General features: G+C 35.7%; 1 protein-coding gene across 6 annotated transcripts in view; it reads right to left on the bottom strand.

The window, feature by feature from the left end:
• Positions 1-20,591, bottom strand: part of CEP112 (centrosomal protein 112) — a 172,143-nt gene that overhangs the window by 133,907 nt on the left and 17,645 nt on the right. For all 6 annotated transcript variants that reach the window (XR_012838207.1, XM_075770279.1, XM_075770277.1 and 3 more), the window contains 4 exons: positions 16,156-16,203; positions 15,956-16,033; positions 2,717-2,803; positions 728-827 (listed from right to left, as the gene is read on the bottom strand). Coding sequence is in view for 5 of the 6 variants with exons in the window: in XM_075770279.1 (XP_075626394.1) it covers positions 728-827; positions 2,717-2,803; positions 15,956-16,033; positions 16,156-16,203 (313 nt within the window). In the remaining variant the exon portion in view is untranslated. The remainder of the gene's footprint in view (positions 1-727; positions 828-2,716; positions 2,804-15,955; positions 16,034-16,155; positions 16,204-20,591) is intronic.

Here is a 20,591-nt window from a genome sequence, read left to right on the forward strand (position 1 = left end):
GATTTTCACTGTCTGGCAAGAGTGTAGGTGACTCAAACACACCGTTACAGTTGAGCGCAACCACCAGCCCACCAACTGAGGCACCAGATCTCTTGCTGGACAATTTATTTGGAATTTACAGGAAACAACATAGCCGGAACTCACTCCGTTTTTGTACGTAGATTACCAAACCTGGGTATTTGACACTGTGGTTTAGTCCATAGCGTAAATGGACTCCAAGGAATTCTAAGAGAAACTATCATTCAAAAACTGCTGACAAGCCACACTCAAACCAAGTTTTGTACTTATGACATATTCAAGACTACTAGTCATGTTGGAAATCTCCTGCTGCAATAGTCCTAAATAAATAATACGTTGCAGTTTGATTAAAATGTACTGAATGTATGAATAAATTAACCTTGAGCCAGATATTCCAAAAAGTTTGAAATAAATGGTCAAAATACTTTTGTATCATCAAAGAAACTTTTTTTGGTGACGCTCATAAAACGTGTAAGTATTAAATATAAAAAGATCACACTCTCTCTTGGAAACTTTGGTTTGGAAACCGGACAGCAAAGACAACCAGACAAGCCTCTCAAAATCTAAAGGAAAAAAATTAGGTCAAGACCTACAAACGAAGATGCAAAGGACATCTGCCCCTAGAAGGGACACGTAAGCTCATAGCCACAAGAAGGATGGAGTACAATACCACCACGCAGAAAACAATAATCGTGAAGATAAAAATCACCTTTTTTCTCCAGTTTTCTAATAGTCTCCTCAGCTTCGTTTTGTTTGTTTTTGTAGAGGGACTTCAATACCTCTATTTCATCATTCTTTCTATCCAAAATCTGTAGGGAAAATTCACAATACTTTAGCAAGAAAAAAACCAAACCCAAAACTACAGCCGGTGCACAAAACAGTATACGCTGATCTCTGTCAAAGGAGCGCTAGATCGTGCAGGACGAAGTGATTAAATCTAAGTCATTTTCACAGCTAAGACTGCCAAGTCATAAACAAAGGACCGATTTAGATAAATGTAGGCAGTAGATTAAAAGGGAGTTCCATGTTTCAGGGGGGCCTTTTTCTTTCCTTTTAAACTTGGACAAATCCAATGTTGCTTTTGTTGAGTTTGGAAGTTTTACAGTGCTACTACTGCAAATAGAAAGGATTTATTTCCCTTTTCATATTTATGTTGCCTAATATTTAAAATCATCTAAAATTCTCAGGAGGTTTAAGAAATATTTAAATCATTGGTGAACTTCATTGCACTCTCTTGTACTTCACCAATTGCAATTCTTTGCATGTATTCCAAAAAAATGATGGGTTGGACTAGAGCACGTACATGAGGTGTAACACATTCACATTTCTGTACACGCTGATTTTGGAAAAAAATGCTTGAATATTTGCACACTGTGAGATGGTATTTTAATTTAAACTTCGTGTTTAAGATAAACATTAAAGTCACAGAAATTGTATAACAGTGCCCCAAATCTCTCTTCAAACAGAAGCTTTCATCTTAAAACAATATTACTCCATCTGCATTAAATGTTTTGTGTCTTTAAAGATTAACACAACACTATTTAACCTTTTCTAAAATATCCAACGTTATTAAACAACTTCAAAAGACGGAATTCTAACATCAGTTAGAAAAGGATGACAACTCAAGGGATGAGAAAGCATTTAAACTATTTCTTATTCTCACAAAGCTGTTTCCTTTAGACTCTCAGCTTTGCCAGCTAGTTATGCTTGCAGACTTTGGGAACAGATGAGCCTAATATGCACCTGACCAAATATTAACATCCTTTCAGGAGGCTTTGATGTGTCATAGTGTTGTGTCAACTAACTTCCTCCAAGTCTGTGACTCAGTCTTAAGAAACAAAACAGAGGTACTCAGTAACGCGAAGCTTACAGTAGGATAAGTCATCACGATCCCAACGCTGAGCTTTTAACTCCCATTACGTTCCCAGGATCAGAGTGCTTCAGAAGGCACTTCGGACCTCGCAGAATTTGACCGCACATCTTTAAAACGTGATATTAGAAGTAACAGGATGGTCTTTGATAGCCTTTTTTGTAATCTTCCCAAAAGCGGTGTTATACAACACAATAAAGACAAATCCAACCTAACCCAAAGGAAGTATATCTGGTCTCATTTTATTGCTGTGAAGAATTAAAAGCCACATACAGCTTTAACAATGCAATAACATAACTAATGAAGTGTTTATTGACCAGCCTGTGCTTTGAGATAGAGTGTCAAAACAGAGACACAAGAACAAGCACAATTACTGTATTAGTAGGAACACATGTGATATACTTGCAGATTTTCCTACTCTTATTTTTTTGCATTTCGTCCATAAAAATTTGTTTCAAGTATTTTTATTCATATTTTTCTGTAATATGAGTTCTTTCTCTCCCAAAGAAGAAATGTGTGTTTATGATTTCATCAGCATATGAATCCATAGAAGCTGTTAGGCTGGTAAAATAGGTTGTCTTGTTCAAACAAACAAATCACCTTGTATTTTCATCTGCTTTCTGCAAGCGTTTTTCCCTTCCTAAGTTTATGTTATCATAGAATATTCCATATTCCTATCAGCTTATACAGCCTGTTACCTACAATCTTACTTTAAAGGAACATTAACTGCAATTGTGGAGAAGTTGAAGTACAACTGCAAATTATTCATTGTAATCAGACTCTATTACTTTGGTTTATATACTGTCTTTGGAAAAAAACACTTCTTACCTTTTGAACATCAGTGTCATGCTTCTGCTGTAATTTAAGTTTTTCTTCATGAAATTTACCTTCTGCTATTTTCATTTTTATGTCCAGCTTTAAAAGCAAAATAGAACAGATATACAACTTAATTAAAATAAAAAATAAATCACACTAATGACCTTTGCATAACCTTTGAATTATTCATTTACCATAGAATGGCCTGGGTTGGAAAGGACCTCAAAGATCATGGCTTTGAGAAGGCAATGGGAAGTCACTAACAAATAATTGCTATGAAAAAAATCTATATTCAGTTTCTCAGTATTTTCATATTTATTTGATAAAACTGTTACAAAAGATCTCAACCTAAAATATTTATTTAGAAAATGAATTTGTAAGATGTTTTAGTTGGCAATAAAAACAACTGCTACTGCCCAGAAAAAAGCTATCATCCTTTATTTAAATAAACACTTGAGAATGAAACTTTTAATATTTATGTTAATATACCAAGTATGGTAAACTTGCTTTTATTCTTTAGGCAGGTGTTACATTTACACAAAGAATGTCCTTTAGCCCAGCTGCGTGTTTATTTTTGTTTGTTTTCTATTATTCATAGATTTCACGTTACAAACACGTTTCCTTTTAAAGGTTACTTATAATGGGATTAAGGATATTACTGCTGAATTTGATTGCTGAAGTACATTTCCTGCTTCTGCTTGTGTCTGTTCCAAGGAGCGTACTTGAACCCCTCCGACACAATAACACACTGCCACTTCTTCTAGTTTTCACCTTTAAAGTGGTTTTAAGCCTCTTGCATAGTTTCACTAGGCCATTAAAGACTCCGACAATATGACAGGTATTTTGTGTTTCTCAGTTTTCTAAAGGTCCAGGTTCAGACTATTCCACTTCCACGTTTAATCACAACTACTGTCAAGAAAGCCAAGCGGACAGAGAAGTTTCCCCGGAGGGACAGATCCCAGCGACCCCCCTCACTTCAGAAAGGGCAGACCAAAGTCATCGGAGGGTGAGTACCAACACCTCACCAGAAGACATCTTCAAGCGGTCTGTTGCTAACAGAAAATAGTTGCATTGCCTTTTAGATGTTCTAAGAGCCTCTGGTGCTGAGCTCCACCCGCCTCGGAGCCGGACACTGGACTCCCATCACCATCCAGCTATTTTCAATTCTCGAATTTTTGTTTAGCTCAGCTAAGAGCCTGACTTCTAACCCTCTCAACCGACAAACTCTAAAGGAACCAACAAGCATTATTCATTCTGCCTTTAGCTTTATTCCTTTGATGTATCAAAAGTAGTCATTCAAGCATGAATCTTTATCTAACATATACAAACAATGAACACACTGAAAATTAATTTTATACCATTATTTTGTGTTATATGTTTGTTTATTGTGACGTGAAAACGTCACTATGTTGTTGTGACTTGAAAATGTGAACTACAAAAATCCAAGTCATCTTGAAAATGCAAACCGCTGTGCAGTAAATACAGAAGTCTCCTCAGAACTGAAAACAGAAGCCGCAAGAGCAGCAGATTCTTTTGATTTCCAGACCCCACGTCCACTGATACCCAAAGTATACGCCTGCTTATTACACCGCACATAAAGAGGCTACCTATGCAAATTACCAGAGGGGGAAAAAGTTAGATTGACAATTAATCCAAAGAAAATAGATAGTATTCTCAGCTGTCAGCCATCTCTTTTATCATCCAAAAATAAGCATCACAATAAAAATGCATGTTCTATTCATGAAATATACACATATGTACATATGAAAAGAAATATATGCATCTATCCCTCCAACAAAGCAACATTATAGAAGAAAATCTTCATACCAGGTGATAAATAAGAGTTGATTTAAAAGAAGGAGCACAGTAATCCAGTTCCAGATAGACAGTTTGTGAACATTCCATAAATAAATATGAAGGTCTTGTAAAAACACAAATACTAGAAACTAAACATGAAAGAGACTCCAATCTACTTGAATCACATTAAAAGCTTATGAATTACTGATGTATAGCTATTGCACTCACATCGCTATTAAATCCGCACAAACACACTACATTTAAAACTCATTAATAAAGTGAGAATGTCTCGGCTGATGTAAATTAATCCTTGGCGGTTTGCATCAGCCGAGATCTGGTCTACGTTTTATTATTCTGTAGGTTGAAAGAACATAAAAATAAATCAAACTCTAAAATTTGTCTTGTATTAAATACGGACATATACATTCAAGTGATGGTGATTGTTCTCAGCCACATGGCTGCTCTCCCACAGGTTGACAGCAGAAATCCCTGTACTTGAAGTTGGCTCCCACTTCTTGTCATTAATCTTCCACTTAAAATTCTTGCACTTGTACTAGTTCTCATCAATTTTAAGTCATTAATACATTGCACTACTTCCAGTAGAAGAGACCTCCCTTAAAATTTCACAGATTTGGGACTACTTTCCAAAGAGGATTGACAACTTCACCTTAGGAGACCTCACTGCAACCAAACAACAACTGTGAAAAATGCGTCCAAGATACAGAAGTGCGCTCTTAATGAAGGCAAGCGCTGCAATCACAAATCAGATTACTTTCTCTTTGAATACTAAACCAAACCAAAACCTCTTACCTGAAAAATCCCAAATACCAACAACTCATCAGTTGAGGGCTGAGAAGGTGATACCTTCAAAAAACACTCATGGTCCCCAACTTCTACAACCTTAATGAAATTCTGAAGTTTCAGCACCCCAGGCGTTTTCCTGCCCTGTCTGCTTCACCCACAACTTACAGAATTTTGTCACTTCAGGACCTACTAATATATATATAAACAAGTATGAGGAGCCCCATATTCACGTGTTTGAAATTCAATAGTTGATGTGCACATGGAGTTTTCAGCTAGTCTTAAGAAGCAAGCTGTATTTGTAAGGAGTAACTGGTAAAAAAGAAAATAAAACTAAAATTCTCCAATAACATTTAAATTTTATAACGGTTCATAGTTCCAAGACATACACGTATCTTCATCACAACTTCTGGAAGTGTTAATTCGAGCATTTGCTGTAAATAGAGAGATATATTGGGTTTAAAATCCTACACTTAGAATTTCTTCTGTGAAAACTGACTCAAAGCCAGAAAGCAAAAGGACAACAAAACAGTGTCCTACAGCAAAGCTTGGAGTACTGGTTTAATTTATAAATCTGCTTTTTGACCCACCCTTTGTGTAAGGCAGATTTCCAATCTCACCGCATATGTAGATAAAAAATTGAGTCATATAAACACATTTTAAAAAGTGATCTCATTAAGGCTGGGGTTGAAGCAAACAGGCTCATCACTTCACAACTGGGAGTAAAACTTCTCCCCTTCCATTTCAAAGTTTAAACACATTATTAAATACTAATTTCAATAAGGGAGTATCTTTCAAATTAAAACCATACCAAACTGAGTCTGCAGTTACCAAATGTCAAACCTCATTTGCTAAGTTAGTCTCAATTTCCCGTGGAATAGCGCTTTGTAACTTTATGTGCTACTCTTCTATAAAGTGCCCTTTGCATCTCAGTGTTTTACTGTATTTATTAAACACATACTGAGAAACAAAATAACCTACAACAGGAGCAAAGGCTTTCTTAAGTTTGAGAGAAAATAGATAAAAACAACTTCGAAAAGTCATTCACCTTGTTAGAAGCAATTAACCACGCTCACGCTCATCAGTTTTAATACCTTGTATTACCAGTTAAGAGCCAGCAGAGAACATGAAATTTATGGCATGTTACCATTCGGACAAAAAAAAAAAAAAAAAAGATATTTAGCTATAGCAGAGACATTCACAACTATGTATGAAATGCAGCCATTGCTGTTGCCTGAACATCATTCCTTTGGATTTCTGTCATTGTTTATTCTCCTTACAAAGAGTATGAGGCAATTAAACCCTAAGGCCATGTAAACATTACTGATGTCAAACAGCTGTGCTGTCCCTGTTATTTAAAGCCATGGAGGGTGATAGCAACAGAACTGCTTTTATGTGCCTAGTCACACTTTCTTCCTAATTTAAAAAAACAGCACCAAAACCAGCAAATAGTTACCTGAGCACAGGTTAGGTGCTAGGAGAATTTAAATAACTGTCAAACTCGAACCCACAGAGTCTAATCTGCAGCTGCCCTAAATCTTTGGCCAAAAAAAAAAAAAAGCAATATCTCCATTTTTCATGACAGAAGACAAACATTCAACTTGTCACCATTTACAGAAATATATAGAAATATCTAAATACCTGATTTAAAAGTAAATCAAGTAGACGACTACCAATATTCATCAGAGAGCGCTTTGAACTGCTGGTCGCTGCTCACTTGTCTCCATTACAGGGACCACCCTTAGGCCAGAGGGGGCAGCTTGAAGGTTTAACAGCCATCAGAGATGATTTTTTTTTTGGGGGGGGGAGGGATATTTGACAAAACAGTACTTGTTTGCTTGCCAGATTTTTTTTCCAAGTCTATGAATATATGGGGGAGGGAGGGAGGAAGCGAGGAAGGGGGAGAAGGATGTAAACAATAAATGGCAACTTCAAAGTAAGAACTCACAATGTAGAACAATGACTTGTATATCTTACAATATACGACAAAACTTATTTGTCTTGGTGTTATGCAGCTGCTGAAAGAAATCGGTGCACAATGCAAAGCTTTGATATTTTCACAGAAGAAAAAGGTTTCTTAAAAAAACCAAACAAACAACTAGAACTTTCTACCAAATTGTGTTTACTCCATTTTCACATCCAGGGTTAAAAAAAATAAATATTGATAATTTATACAGTGTTTTAAACAATATAGGCAGGCCAAGGCAGGAGATACCGTACTCACAAAACATTTGAGATTTGTAATAAAAGACATGCTGACTTCAGACAAAATTAATTTGGAATAGCATATCTCACATCACAATTAACAAGCTATATTTTTTCATTGCGTTATTTCTGTAACTTATATTGTACCCTCAAAAAAAATTAAGATTAGCTTGGAGCTGTATTAATACTTTTAATATTTAGAACAATTTAAGAGGCAGAATAACACCAGCTAAATATCTAAAAGAAAAAGCAGTAAAAAGGAAACAAATTCATACTTTATAGCAATTTGTTTGAACATAAACTTCTGCAGTAAATATAAAATTTAATCATATTGGAACTAACCTTCCATTTTCAAGACTGAACTGCTGAAAAGCTTGCACTGAGTTTACAGTATGTGGACAAAATACCGTTCGTTTCCAACTCCATTGCATTCAGATGTCTAACCAGCACACTTGTCACACGACAGAAAACTTAGTATCGCATCTTACATTCAATGAGCACCTTCTACCCACTTGCTCAAACAATTTTGAAGACCAATATCTGCTCTTCAAGTGTTTTTAACTGAAAAGAGAAATGCATTATAGTATGAAAAGGAAGCGGGAAGGGTAAAAAGGTGTAAGATTCAATCAGAAATACACATCTTTCACACACTGATGAAAGTGGTGGTCGGATTCCCTTCTCATGACAACCAAGAGGTGGAAAAATCTTTAAATTTACCAAAAGGTGCATCTCATGACTGAACTATCAAATACGACCACAGGTCTTCAAAATGCAAAGAGATTTGATTTCCTTGCAAGCACAGATGGTATTGGAGGAGCACATTGTCCAGGAGAGTGCAGTGATCTTTACTCAAAGGCTAAAAGACAGGCAAGAGGAAAAGTTATTTTCTGGAAGAAAGACAACCCTCAAAAGCCTGTGGTTCACTTAAACTACTTAGAATAAATCTGGGGGATAACAGGTGAAAAAGTCTCAAGACTTGAACAAAACAGAAAACAGACCTGATGTGGATGACCCTTCACCATAAAGTTACAGGAAGGCTAAAACCAGGAGAACGTTTAAGCTGTGCCAATGTAAAGCAATGTAAGTCCACAGACAAGCTTGCAGCCTTACCAAAACTCCCTACAAACAAATAAGGATGACTGTTTTGTTGAGAAAAAAAAAAATATTAAAATGCATTGCTGAGAAGTTTACTTTTCTTCACAAGTTACGATTTCAAGAGGAGTTCCAGGTACAGCAGCAGTACCTGCTGCACCTCCCTGAGGTTCAGCTTGGTTCCCTTGATTAATGGGATTCTGTACAGTAAAGGAGAACTATTTTGAGCCTCTGACATAAAGATTTTTTATGATATGCAAAGGAGATTCCTTTAAGTATCAAGGGTCACTGTTTCTCACTGTTTCAGATGCAGACATTTCCCAAAAATGTCCTGGGAGGGGCCGGGCTGGTGCTGTGTACTTTTGCCCTCTGTTTTTACTTGATTGAAATTTCCGAGGCTCTATCAGACTTTAAGAACAAATCTTATAAATTAAAGGAAGTCATAAATAATATTTTTCCTAGTGGAACATTACACACAATAAAAGCAGGTTTTCCATCTGGGATTCACATTAACATTGGGCCTTTTTTCCTGATGTTTGTGCTCATCCTCCAAGTGTAACACAGAAATTTTCCAAGCAAAAAATAAAAATGAAAAAAATTGTAACTATATTTTGAAACAGTAAATACATTAACCACTCCAAATTCTACATCGATTATCATCAATATTTTCATTCAATGCAATGCCTAAGGTGAAATAAATGTATTGTAAAGTCTCTGTCGCAAAGAGCTTACAGTCTGGACAAGCCAGAGACAGACTGAAAGAAAAGCAGTACCAAACGTGCAAGCCAGAAATTAGAACGTAAAAAGACCCTTTATAAACATGGCATTTTGCCCAGATTCAAAGGTCCTTCCACAAAAGTCTATGTTTATGATCTGGACTATATTATTTGACCTAACAAACATTTATACTTCTCTCCACATATCTAACCTTCTTTGTATCTTTACTCTTTAAAAACACTACAACTGCTACTTCCAGTTAAAATATTTTTACAGGGTACTCTTTGAAGAGAAACTAGATATTCACTTAAGTAAAAAAATTAATATGACATCGCCCCATTTTTATGGCCACTAAAGAGGAAAGGCTTTGTCCTACATCAAATCATACCAGCTTTCCCCATCAAGCAAAGTCTGACTTTTTAAAAGATGCTGAACATTAATACACATTTGCTGTATACTGAAAAATTACTGAATGCACAATTGTTCTTATTCATATGTAAATGTCATTAGTCTCTTTCAAGAAGAGAACAATGTATTTTTCATAGATTTCCAAGTTGGGGGTGGTGGGAATTGGGAGAAAAATCATACAGCTTTATATCCCAAGAACTGCAATAACTTGAAGTGGCATTTTTACTCTAAAGGATGTTTTATATAGCTAATAAACATAACATGCATATTAGCACTACAGCACATCGTATTACTTAACAACTTTATTTGGAGTGGCAAGTGTCCCACTTCCATACATAACAAATATGTCTGCCACTAGTAGTAGAGACTAAAATCAGTAAGTACCAAAAAAAAAAGATCAAAACATGTTTAGAAATTGCACATGCTTATACATGGTAATAACTTATTAGACGCAATTTCTTAAAAGACAGCTCAAAAATGCAAAACTGTATCTTCAGTTGCCAGCACTGAAAACTGAACCTTATGAACATGCAGAAAACATACTGATTTCAAAGGGACCCAGTAAAATTGGAATAAAATAGTAGGTACTACTTGAAAATTTCATATACTTCTGCATGGTGCCAAGTCCAGTGAAGTAAATGAGTCTGTATACACTGAGTCAGCCCTGCTTTTTTTTTCCCCCACTCTTATTCCTTATTTTTAATGTGTTGTATTTCAGCAGCTACTGACTTTTTACACTCATTTCAGGATCTCCTAAAATAGTCATTAAAACTGTACTCCTACCTTTATTTCACAATTGCAACATGTAGCAAGAACAGCTTATAATACCTACTTTTTCCAGTCAATGTCTTCTCTTCTTTAAAGAGCAGGATCTATACATGTAAAAAGTCAAACTTTTTTTTTTTTTTTTTTGAGACACACACACTTTGAGGTAGAGATTAATCATGCAGCAAAAGATTAATTCCCAGCTGCTTGGCAACCATCTGGACATTCTACTGGTTAAAGCACTAGTTTGAATTGCTAACCTACCTCTTTGATCTTTCTCAGTGTCTCCAGCACATATGTGCAATAATTAAAGACATAGTTCACAAACTATTGCAAAAAAAATAAATAAATAACTGTACATGTACGTATATATCTCCATGACCAGACCAATTAGTAGCAGGAATTATAAATCACAAGTCGGTTTATGAAAACATGTCTCATCCTGACATACGCTGTATGTCTCACACCAGTCTAGCAATAAAATAAGGTTTGGGTTTTATTACATTACATTCTGAAGAGTTATCAAAGCAAGACAGGATGCGATTTTCTCACACGGAAGACAATGGATAACTTGCATGTGTTTTAGGAACAGGACATTAATCAGCCAGGAATCATGTTAACAGAAGTCAAGATTGCTGCGTTTTTAAACATGAACTAACAGATTACTGTTCCGAATGATAACTTGGGGGTGAGAATCAGTTTACAACCGAATTCTCAATATAAATCAGACACCGCATTCAAAATAGACATCAGGTTTGCGGCTAAAGGAGAAAAATCAGATGAAACAGAATATTCAAAGTCACAATAGATACTACTTGGGACATTTTTTAGGGGAATAAACCAGTATTTCCAGCAACAAGTTGTCACAAGGAAACAGTTACAGAGAAGCGAAAATCAAGATGAAAGCAGTAATTCTGTCATACCCGCCTTTTTCATTTTCTTGCCCCTTCTCATGGGCCACACTTGTGTGAACGGAATTCAACATGCATTCTTACGTTTTAACAGGAAGATTCACCAGAATTAAAAACCTTAGCAATTTTTATTCCATGGAAAACAGCAAGAAGTTTATGAGCAGAAGTATGACCTGGACAGTTCTGGATGAACAGTTTGACAAAAGAAGGGGGACAGAAATGGAAGAGAAGTGGAAGCAAAGAGCAGAGGGCTCAGAAGAAAAACGTTCCAACACACGAAGCTCCAGTTATTGTAAGATTCACATTTTGGGCCCACCTACAGATGCCTTTGCAACTCAAATGCTTTCAGAAAGTCCATCAAAACCACTTTCCTCCTGTTATTAGTAAATACCTCTGAGCTTAGAAAGCATAAGCAGGACCACCAGCCCCATTACATGCCTAAGTAGGTTCCTTTAGCTGTACTCAGCTCTCTCAATTCCATACACATATCTAGCTATAGCCATCTACCAAGCAGATTTAAAATCTAGACATACATACATATATGAGCACATGAACACTTTCATTTCATTATAACGTACAAGAGAACAATACTGATTTATCTTGTTACCATTCATGGAAGATATGAACAAAATATCTGTTTTCTATGAGGAAAAGATATCAAATCCATGACGTAGCTAAAAGCACAATAGTATTAATTTTACATTGGTAAAAGCTCAGTTTAATTACAAGAGTCTTTCTTTTAGGATACTGTCTCCATATTAGTTTTATTTATTGCTTTTAGTTTGGCATGCATTAAACAATTCGTCCACTTAAATACTTTGCCACAGAACAGAGCAATTAAGAGGAAGAAATCAAAACCAAAAGGGCAATGTTCACTGATCATCATCATCATCTCCTAACTGCAGGAACACAGATTTTTATCTTCAAGTAGGGTATGGGTTTTGGGGTTTTTTTCCCTAAACCCCCACCTCTTTTCTATGTTAACACGAGCAAGCGTTATGCTTCCCAAGTTCTACAAGCTTCTTTCTTTCCTGCATTCTCTTTCCTCTACATCCTATGTACAGTCCCTTTTGGGGAAAAATCTATATTGCAGCCCTTACGCAATTTTCTCCATTTCAAGTCATAATCTCCTGCCAGATAAGTGAGAAGCACAGTAAATCTGCTGCTTTCAACACCTTACATTCAGAACACTTTTAGCCAGACCAAGACTTAATTACAACATCAGCACTGCAGCATGCTGATTTTATCTTAACGTAAATATATCACCAGATCCCAGCATATTTGGTAGTAAAACTAAAACTATATACATGGCTTGATGATCTTTATAAACAAAATTTGTGTCATGCAACAAATGGGAGTGCTCATTCACAAAAAAGGAGAAAAATGTGAATAAAGATTACAAAAATAGCTTTTTTAAAAAGGCTGCATCTTAAAGATAGAATTCTTGAATACATAAAAAAATCCCTCTTCCTTTTCATCTTACTTCTGGTCCTCAATCTGTGAAAATGCATTTTTAGGGGGGAAAAAAAGATGTCTTTTTCCCCATTCTCTACACTCTAAGTTATCTTTCACCACCCGGCTCATCTTTCCTTTTCCCTGGGCATGTACTCTCTCTTCCTCAGTTCTCATTCCACATGACAAATTAGCGAAAATTATCCTGCAGGGATTCTGTATCCTCTTGAAAATTCACCCATTGTCTTCCCCAGAACTACTCCTCCCTCCAGTTGCACTGCACTACCTACTACTCCAGCTGATTGTAGGAAAGACGCCCATTTCTGCCGGACTGCTTTAGTACACAAGAGGCTGGAAAAACGCCCGTGCTTCAGTGTCCAAGGACTTTATCACTGGATTTCCAAAAAATCAAAACAGAAAAGCGACAGGAGCACAGTGATAAAGTCAACAAAAACATTGGAAACACTCGATGTTCCCAGTTAACCCAGAGAGATGAAGCTTCGTAATACAGTTATTGCACAAAGCATCGAGCTTGCCGGTTTGCCTAAAAAAATAATAATGATTTAAGAGTTGGTATATAACGCAGTACAAATTTACTCCTGGTGTTAATTATAACCTTTAATTTAAAAGAATAAAAAGAGAAAATTATTTCCAATATTTTTGCCTCAGATTTGTTTAGGTTTCATTTGTTGACTCTAGATAAATAAATATCTTACAGAAATAAAACAGAAGGAAATTGAAAATTCGCTAAAAAAATTAAGACTTACAAAATGAAAAATTGAGCAATGGAACTTCTTTAAAAACACCAAAACTTCTTTAAAGGATACATCAGATAAACTAGTTGTTTGAGGAAGGTTAACAAAACATTACACTTTTATTAACATAGCTAAATGTGGTTTTTAATTCCAGAATAATTTCAAACCCATATCTTAGCAGTGGTATTGGTTCTGTTTTTCTGGAAAGTTTAAAAAAAAAAAAATCACAAATACAAACTTTTTCTTTCCCCATGGAGTATTGGGTGGCACTCAGGATGACCGAAGGTGAAGTTCAAAGGGAAGCGCTTTCCTATTTATCAAGATAAGCCAGTCGTGCCATCTGTTCTGTTTTGCCGTACTGCTGAAAACTGATATATTCCTGTTTTGTTGCATCTTCCTTGTTTGAACCCATGATTTTTCAGTAATGACAGTTTCCCAAATGGTTTAATCCATGTCAGAAGTATTTGGGGAAAATAGGACTAAAAACCACTGCATGACGATATTCACATTTTCATAAATCAGTGATGTGGTTATCATTGAAAATGGACATGTGTTTGGCATTACAGAGTCAAAACAGGTGCAGGAATGGTTTATGAACAAAGGTCTAAAGGTTAAAAGCAAAAAACCACAGTTATCCCATTTTATGTTCTCCCGTTCTACTACAAAGAGGTTGAAAACAGCCAAAGGTTTACCAAAACTCTTTTGTACAGCACTATTTTTCTGCTAATACATTTACATTCTATAAATGAAAAGGCTTTATTCTTAATTGAGCTTCACAAACAAAATAAGATGAAAACACATTTAAGTTTTCTACTTAATAGCACACACATGGTGATTGTGAAATACTGTCTATAACCTTTCCAGTTTAAACTAGCCCACAGTCGAGTACCATTAACAAAGAGTACTGGATTTTTACTGTGTGGTTTAGAGGATTTTTCCACCGAACTAGAGAAGTATTCGCGGAGTATTTTATGTAGCTACTTGGCAAGCATTCTTGTTTATTTAATTTGAAAATATTATTTAAACGACAACATTGTGCTTTCAATGTATTTATTTTTTGGTCTATTTTCGCATCTTATGAAACCTTGCCCAGCCTCATCCTGAGGCAACGGTGGTTTGAATACTGTCAATACAAAAGAACAGTCAATATTAGACCAGAGCAGAGAAAGTGAAAGGCACACATATTGTGCAACTGCCATAGCAGGCTGCTCGTTTAAGCATCACATTAGACTGCCAGCTATCTTCATATCCATTACTTTATTAACAATACAAGAACCTGCAAACCAAATCTACTCTCCCCTGTATCTGTCTTCTGAGGCAACCTCGACAGTAACTTTAGGAGAGTTCTAGTTCATGAGCATCCTTACAACACACCGTGTAAAAGGAGGGACGATTTCACGTTTGCAGATGATCCCTTTCCTTGCCAACTCATACATATTTGGAGTCCTATGTAGGTCTAAGTACTTGCAGATAGCCAGGGAACTGCATACATACACCTCAATTTTCCAAGAGCATATGGCTGAACACAGAAATTTGAAGGGCAAAGAGAGAAGAGCGTTGGGCTGGTTGGAGTTTTTTTAAATCATTTTCCTAATATATGTTGAATTTCCTTTCCTGAAGTCTGGTCCACAAAAAAAGAAAAGTAATGCCTACATGGTTTCAGAAGAATCTGAAACACCTACGTGCTAAACATAATATATTTGAGTTTTATCTCGCAACTGATGTTTTAAATAAACTGAGTAGTTTATGACATAACATCATAGGCATACAACTTCCTTAAACTACGAAAAAGGTAAAAATGACCACAAAACTTTACTTTTGTAGACATTCAAAACAAAAAAAACATGGTATGAGAGAATTAGCTAGGCAAGCTTTGACAGTAACCTCACCAATTAATGTTCAAAAGAACTAATACAAAAACCCATATGAATAAAAGAGGATCAGAGCTAGATGAGGCAAATATACAACTAATGCAGGTCCTAAAAGAAATAAAGTCTAGATCTGCCGATTTTTAAAGGTACATAGAAAGTAAATAAAAAACCTCACTAAATCAAGGGTTCCATTGCATCTGTTAAAAGGTTGTTTGGAAAATTCCTAGAATTCAAACTCTTCCACACTAAAAATTCCTTCCAAGAAACAGTAAATGTGTTCAGAAAGTCTTTTTTATTCCCTAAGTATTTGGGAAACATAGTAAGTATTTAATGAAAAGCCCTGCCACTTCAGCAAAAATTCTCTTTCTTTGGATTTTCTGGTATAACAAACCGCTTTGCAAATATCCAAAGAAAATGCCCTAACTTACTAATTTGGGTGTCATTTTCTTTTTTCTAAAAAGACTAGAAAAATCTTACCTCTTTTTCATGCATTCGAAATAGTGCCTGTTCATCACGAAAAGTGCTACTTTTTCCTAGGCCAATTTTGGGTGTCATCTATTGAATGAGAGAGTTCAAAACAACTTCAGTTCAAAGTAAAATCAATACTAACCAGAAATGAAAAATATTAGGCACATTTGTTCACCCTTATAAAATATCAAGGGAATATAAACACCTACCAAAGACACTGGCATCGGTTTTTCCCGCAAATATCTTGGATTTTCTAACTGAAAAACAACAAGTTAGAGAAAAAGTAATCATGTCAGCAAGGTCTTATTTCTTACAAGCAGTGAGAAATATCTCCAAATAGTCAAGAACATTTGCAATGGCAGCTTTGGGCGCATGGGTGGGAGGTAATCTGTATCCACGAGGGTATGCCTAACGCGGTAACTACGTATCACTCAAAAGAACAATAACAGAAGGGGTTTAAGCATGCCTTCAGATGCATGCGCCACTTCAAGAACTGCTTTCCACTAGAAAATTTGATTATCTATTAAAACATAGTTAATCTGCAAATCATGTAAACAGTACCATCTCTAGATACACGGCTGTAACACAGAAGTAACACATACATTAACTTTCCTGTGCATAATTCTTTCTCCTTTACAACATTGCAACGATGCTTAATTAAAGCACTCAGAGAACGCAAAGGTCCCGTAACGTACTGCCGTAACAACTTTACAAGTTATAGAAATAGAAAATCTTCAGAAGAGATCATTTTGCTGGACATGACCTACTCAGCAAGTTTTAAAATTTTAGTGTTTCCTAATGCAAATAGATCAAAAATTGCACTTTTTTTTTTCTTCACTAAACCCTTGCGGTTGTATAAATTCCATCAATGCATGTTTTAAGATAATTTGGCAGCTAAATCCATAGCTTATACAAAAGATTTCCAACTTTATTGGATAAACTTTCATTTAGATCAGTGTAAAGCTAAAATCAATTTACAAGTTACAATGATTTTAAGCGTTTTTGAAAAACTACAGTTGAGTGCATTGAAACTATATGCACATACCTAAGTCATAGAGACAAAACACAAGGAAATAATTCATTAACAGCATTGTATAATGAAAGCAGCTCTTTCAATCACTATTTTTAAGAACTGAATACAAAACATTGTTCCCAACTCACTTCCTCTATCAGGCAGTTATATCTTTTTTAATTTTCTCAAACGATGAGGCTCAAACATCACATCACAGAGAATGCATAACACCCAAGAAAAGCTTTCAAGGGTATAATCTTGTAAAATGTGGCAGTGAGATTTGGAATACGAATGTGATTGCAATAGGCATCTTACAACATTTAGTCTATTTTTATTTCTTTTTTCAAAACGATTGAATTGATCTATGAGGCATGGCAAATATATCAAATGCTTGCACTTTCTCCTATATTATTAAACAAATTTTTGTGTTGAATTTATCAGTGAAAAAGAGGCTTAATCCCTCTGAAATTTCAATTTGATACAGTATTATTCATTTCCTATCCTAAAAGGTTATGTAGGATTTCTATATGCTGTTGAAGTCGTCATATTTCACCCAGAAGTAGCTGTAGATATTAGCAGGTTTAACACATACATTCGATTTCAATGAATACTATTATCTAATATTTTAACACCATAGCCAAAAGTCTATAAAAACACAATAATTTAACAAATAACCTATTTCTCTCTATTGTCAAGGAGTTTACTGAAACAGATCATTAAACTTTCTTTCATGTAAAGCATCCCAGGTTGGTTTTATTTTGGGATTTTTTTTAGTATGTCTTTTTTTTGTTAATATGCCACAATAATTGGTATGCAAAAAACATGGGTAGACATTAGTGAATAAAGGAATCCCGTATGCACCTACTGCAAAAAAAATTCAGTAATTTTGGATCCAGAAGAGGAGATTGGTGAGGAGAAGAATACAGGAGTGAGAACACCATGGGGCTTGAATCACAGAAGATAGATAACAGTGGGGAAAAGATAAGATTTTTTTTATCTTTTTAAAGATAAAAAAGTACAGACATTCTAAACCAGGAAAATTTAGGAGGATTTTTTTTTTGTCCTACAACTTTGTACCTGCAATAGTATTGTCTATCTAAAATTCTCTAATGTTACTAGTATTATACTCTTCCTTCTAGCTCCTTTGGTCTACTTGCCCATCACCTGCACAGACCCACGGGACTGACGGCCGCTTGCAAACGGCCAGGGCAGCGCCCCGACCTGGCTCCCCAGAAAACCGAGCAGCAGAGAGCGGTGCAAGCTTTCATCCATACCTGCTGGAATTTTGAGAAGGCTAAGGCTGCAGAACCAGATTTCAAAGCCCTCTCTCTCATGCAAAATGAATAAAATCACCCTTTATTTTTGCTTTTTTAAAGCTAAAAAATTATTGTAAATATTTACAATTCATTCAAATACTTTATCTGACCATGAAATTAAGCTGTTTACAATCTTCAATTAAAAACCAATGTAAAAAGCTAAGGTACATCCTACTTGCTTATGAGAAAGAAGGAAAATGTGTCTCTAATACTTTGTATGGCCTAAGTCTTGCATTTTTTGATTTTGTAACAGCAGCCATATGTGCTTTGAAGTTAAATGTTCCCACTTTGTTACTTGTTGTGGATTATATCCACTTAAACTGATCTGTAAACATTTAATGTCTCAACATTCATTCTTTTCATGCTGGTCTTCTGCAAAACTTCTTGTTCTCAAAATTATACCACATTAAAGAGGGAATATCACAATAAAGAATGCCCAAAAAAGAAAAAAGCTTGTATTTATGAGAAACATGCAAATTTAAAAATAATAAGCAAAAGGTCAAAGACAAACCAAAATACATATGTATGAAACTGAAGGACTGCCATGAGAAGAACAGTAAATCACATGCTTTTTTAAGAGCATGAACCAAATAAATGTCATCATGAAAGACATCTTTATTTGAACTAGAATTGAACTCTAATTTGTAAATACCACTTCTTAACAAAAATGGCATTTTGGATTTCTTTGTAGAAAGATTTTGGATTATCCTGTTGTATTAGGCAGTCTAACAGACAAGAAACCACATTTCAATTTGTGAGGACTGGCACGGTCACCTTCTAGTACTCCAGTCCTCATAAACCAGAGCTGGGAAGGCTTTGGATGACCAGCTCCCCATTAAGAGATCCTCATTACTTTACAGAAATAATCTACTTTATGTAAATATACTTATTCTCTTTGGTTGAAAAGCATATAGCAGAAATCTGCATGAAGACACAGATTCCAAAACTGAATTTGAGGTAAATTAGCCATAATTTTTAAACTTTAGTATTTTCAATTTCTATTTTATATAAAGTGGTCAAACCCAAACATTTTTGAAGTATACAATGTTAAAGCTTCCAATGCAAGCCATGAATGAAGCACTGATAGGAGAAGTAAACTGAGCTGAAACGGTTTCCCGCAAAAGCAAGGACAGTGCAGAAAAAGCACAACTTTGAGCACTAAGTACTTCCACAAGACTCGTCCTCAGGACATCAACTATAGGTCACCCCTCAGGCTAAAACCAGCAAGAGGCTCCGTATCTGTCACGGTCCAGAAACTTATACCAAAGCTTCTGCTCCTTTGACGCAGTAAATGCCACAACGATGACGACGTTAGTGTTATGCTTTCATTCTACCCCTTCCGAAGTCACACGTCGTTCTTTGGAAGATGTTTATCAAGGTATACTGATCTTCAGTAACGCATGACTGCGGCTTATTACAGCTCAGTAACAGAGTCAGAAGGTATGTTGTATATATTAAGATTCAGGGAAAAAACCCCACGTTTGGATCAGCAGGCTTGTTGCACATTCCCCCTTAAGCTTCTTCAAAGACAAAATGTGATTGTTTTCAAAACAAGGATGGAAAACACACACATGAAAGAGTTAAGAACAGTTAAGATTTTGAAATGGTAAACAACTAAACTGAACCTTGCCCTAAGTTCTTACTTTAATCTAACAAACCCAGCCAGCCAGCATGTTCCCTACAGAAATAACTGCTGAGTAGCTTCAGGAAATTTGAGTAAGGACATTCTTATCTAACATCATAATTTGTAGGGAAGTTCACTTTAATGCTGCTTCTGCAGTCTTAGTGGAAGGACATTAAAGCACATGAAGATTGTTTGTCAGCATGGAAGTTGAATTTATTTTTTGAAGTCACAACACCACTTGGAGTTCACTGTGGGAAAGTTTTTACAGTGTTGCTGCCCTCCAACACAACATATACAGTAGGTATGTTTATAGTAAGCAGACAGACTAAGAAACCAAACAAAAGATAATCAAATGGTTTGTACAGAAATGGTTGAGTTTAACTAGACTGGAAAGACACAGGCAGATGTGAGCCAAGTACACAAAACAGGCACCACATACACTGCTGCTGTAGCCACCCAAGAATTCTCTACGCTTGCATCTACTTTAACCCTGTGTTATATATAGTCTCTCCAAGACAGGAGAGCATAATGCAAGCCACTGACCGTGGAATTTCTTGGGTCTAAGTCCTCTTAAATCTTTATTAGGCAATAACGTTTCCCATGATAAATTCTTCTGGGCAAGACCTGAGTGTCCAGGTTCTTTGTACTGAAGATTCCACATCACTTCTGGTAAAAGCTAAAGAGTTAATTCTT

The sequence above is a fragment of the Balearica regulorum genome, chromosome 18 (assembly GCF_011004875.1).
Source record: "Balearica regulorum gibbericeps isolate bBalReg1 chromosome 18, bBalReg1.pri, whole genome shotgun sequence".
Lineage (NCBI taxonomy): Eukaryota > Metazoa > Chordata > Aves > Gruiformes > Gruidae > Balearica > Balearica regulorum.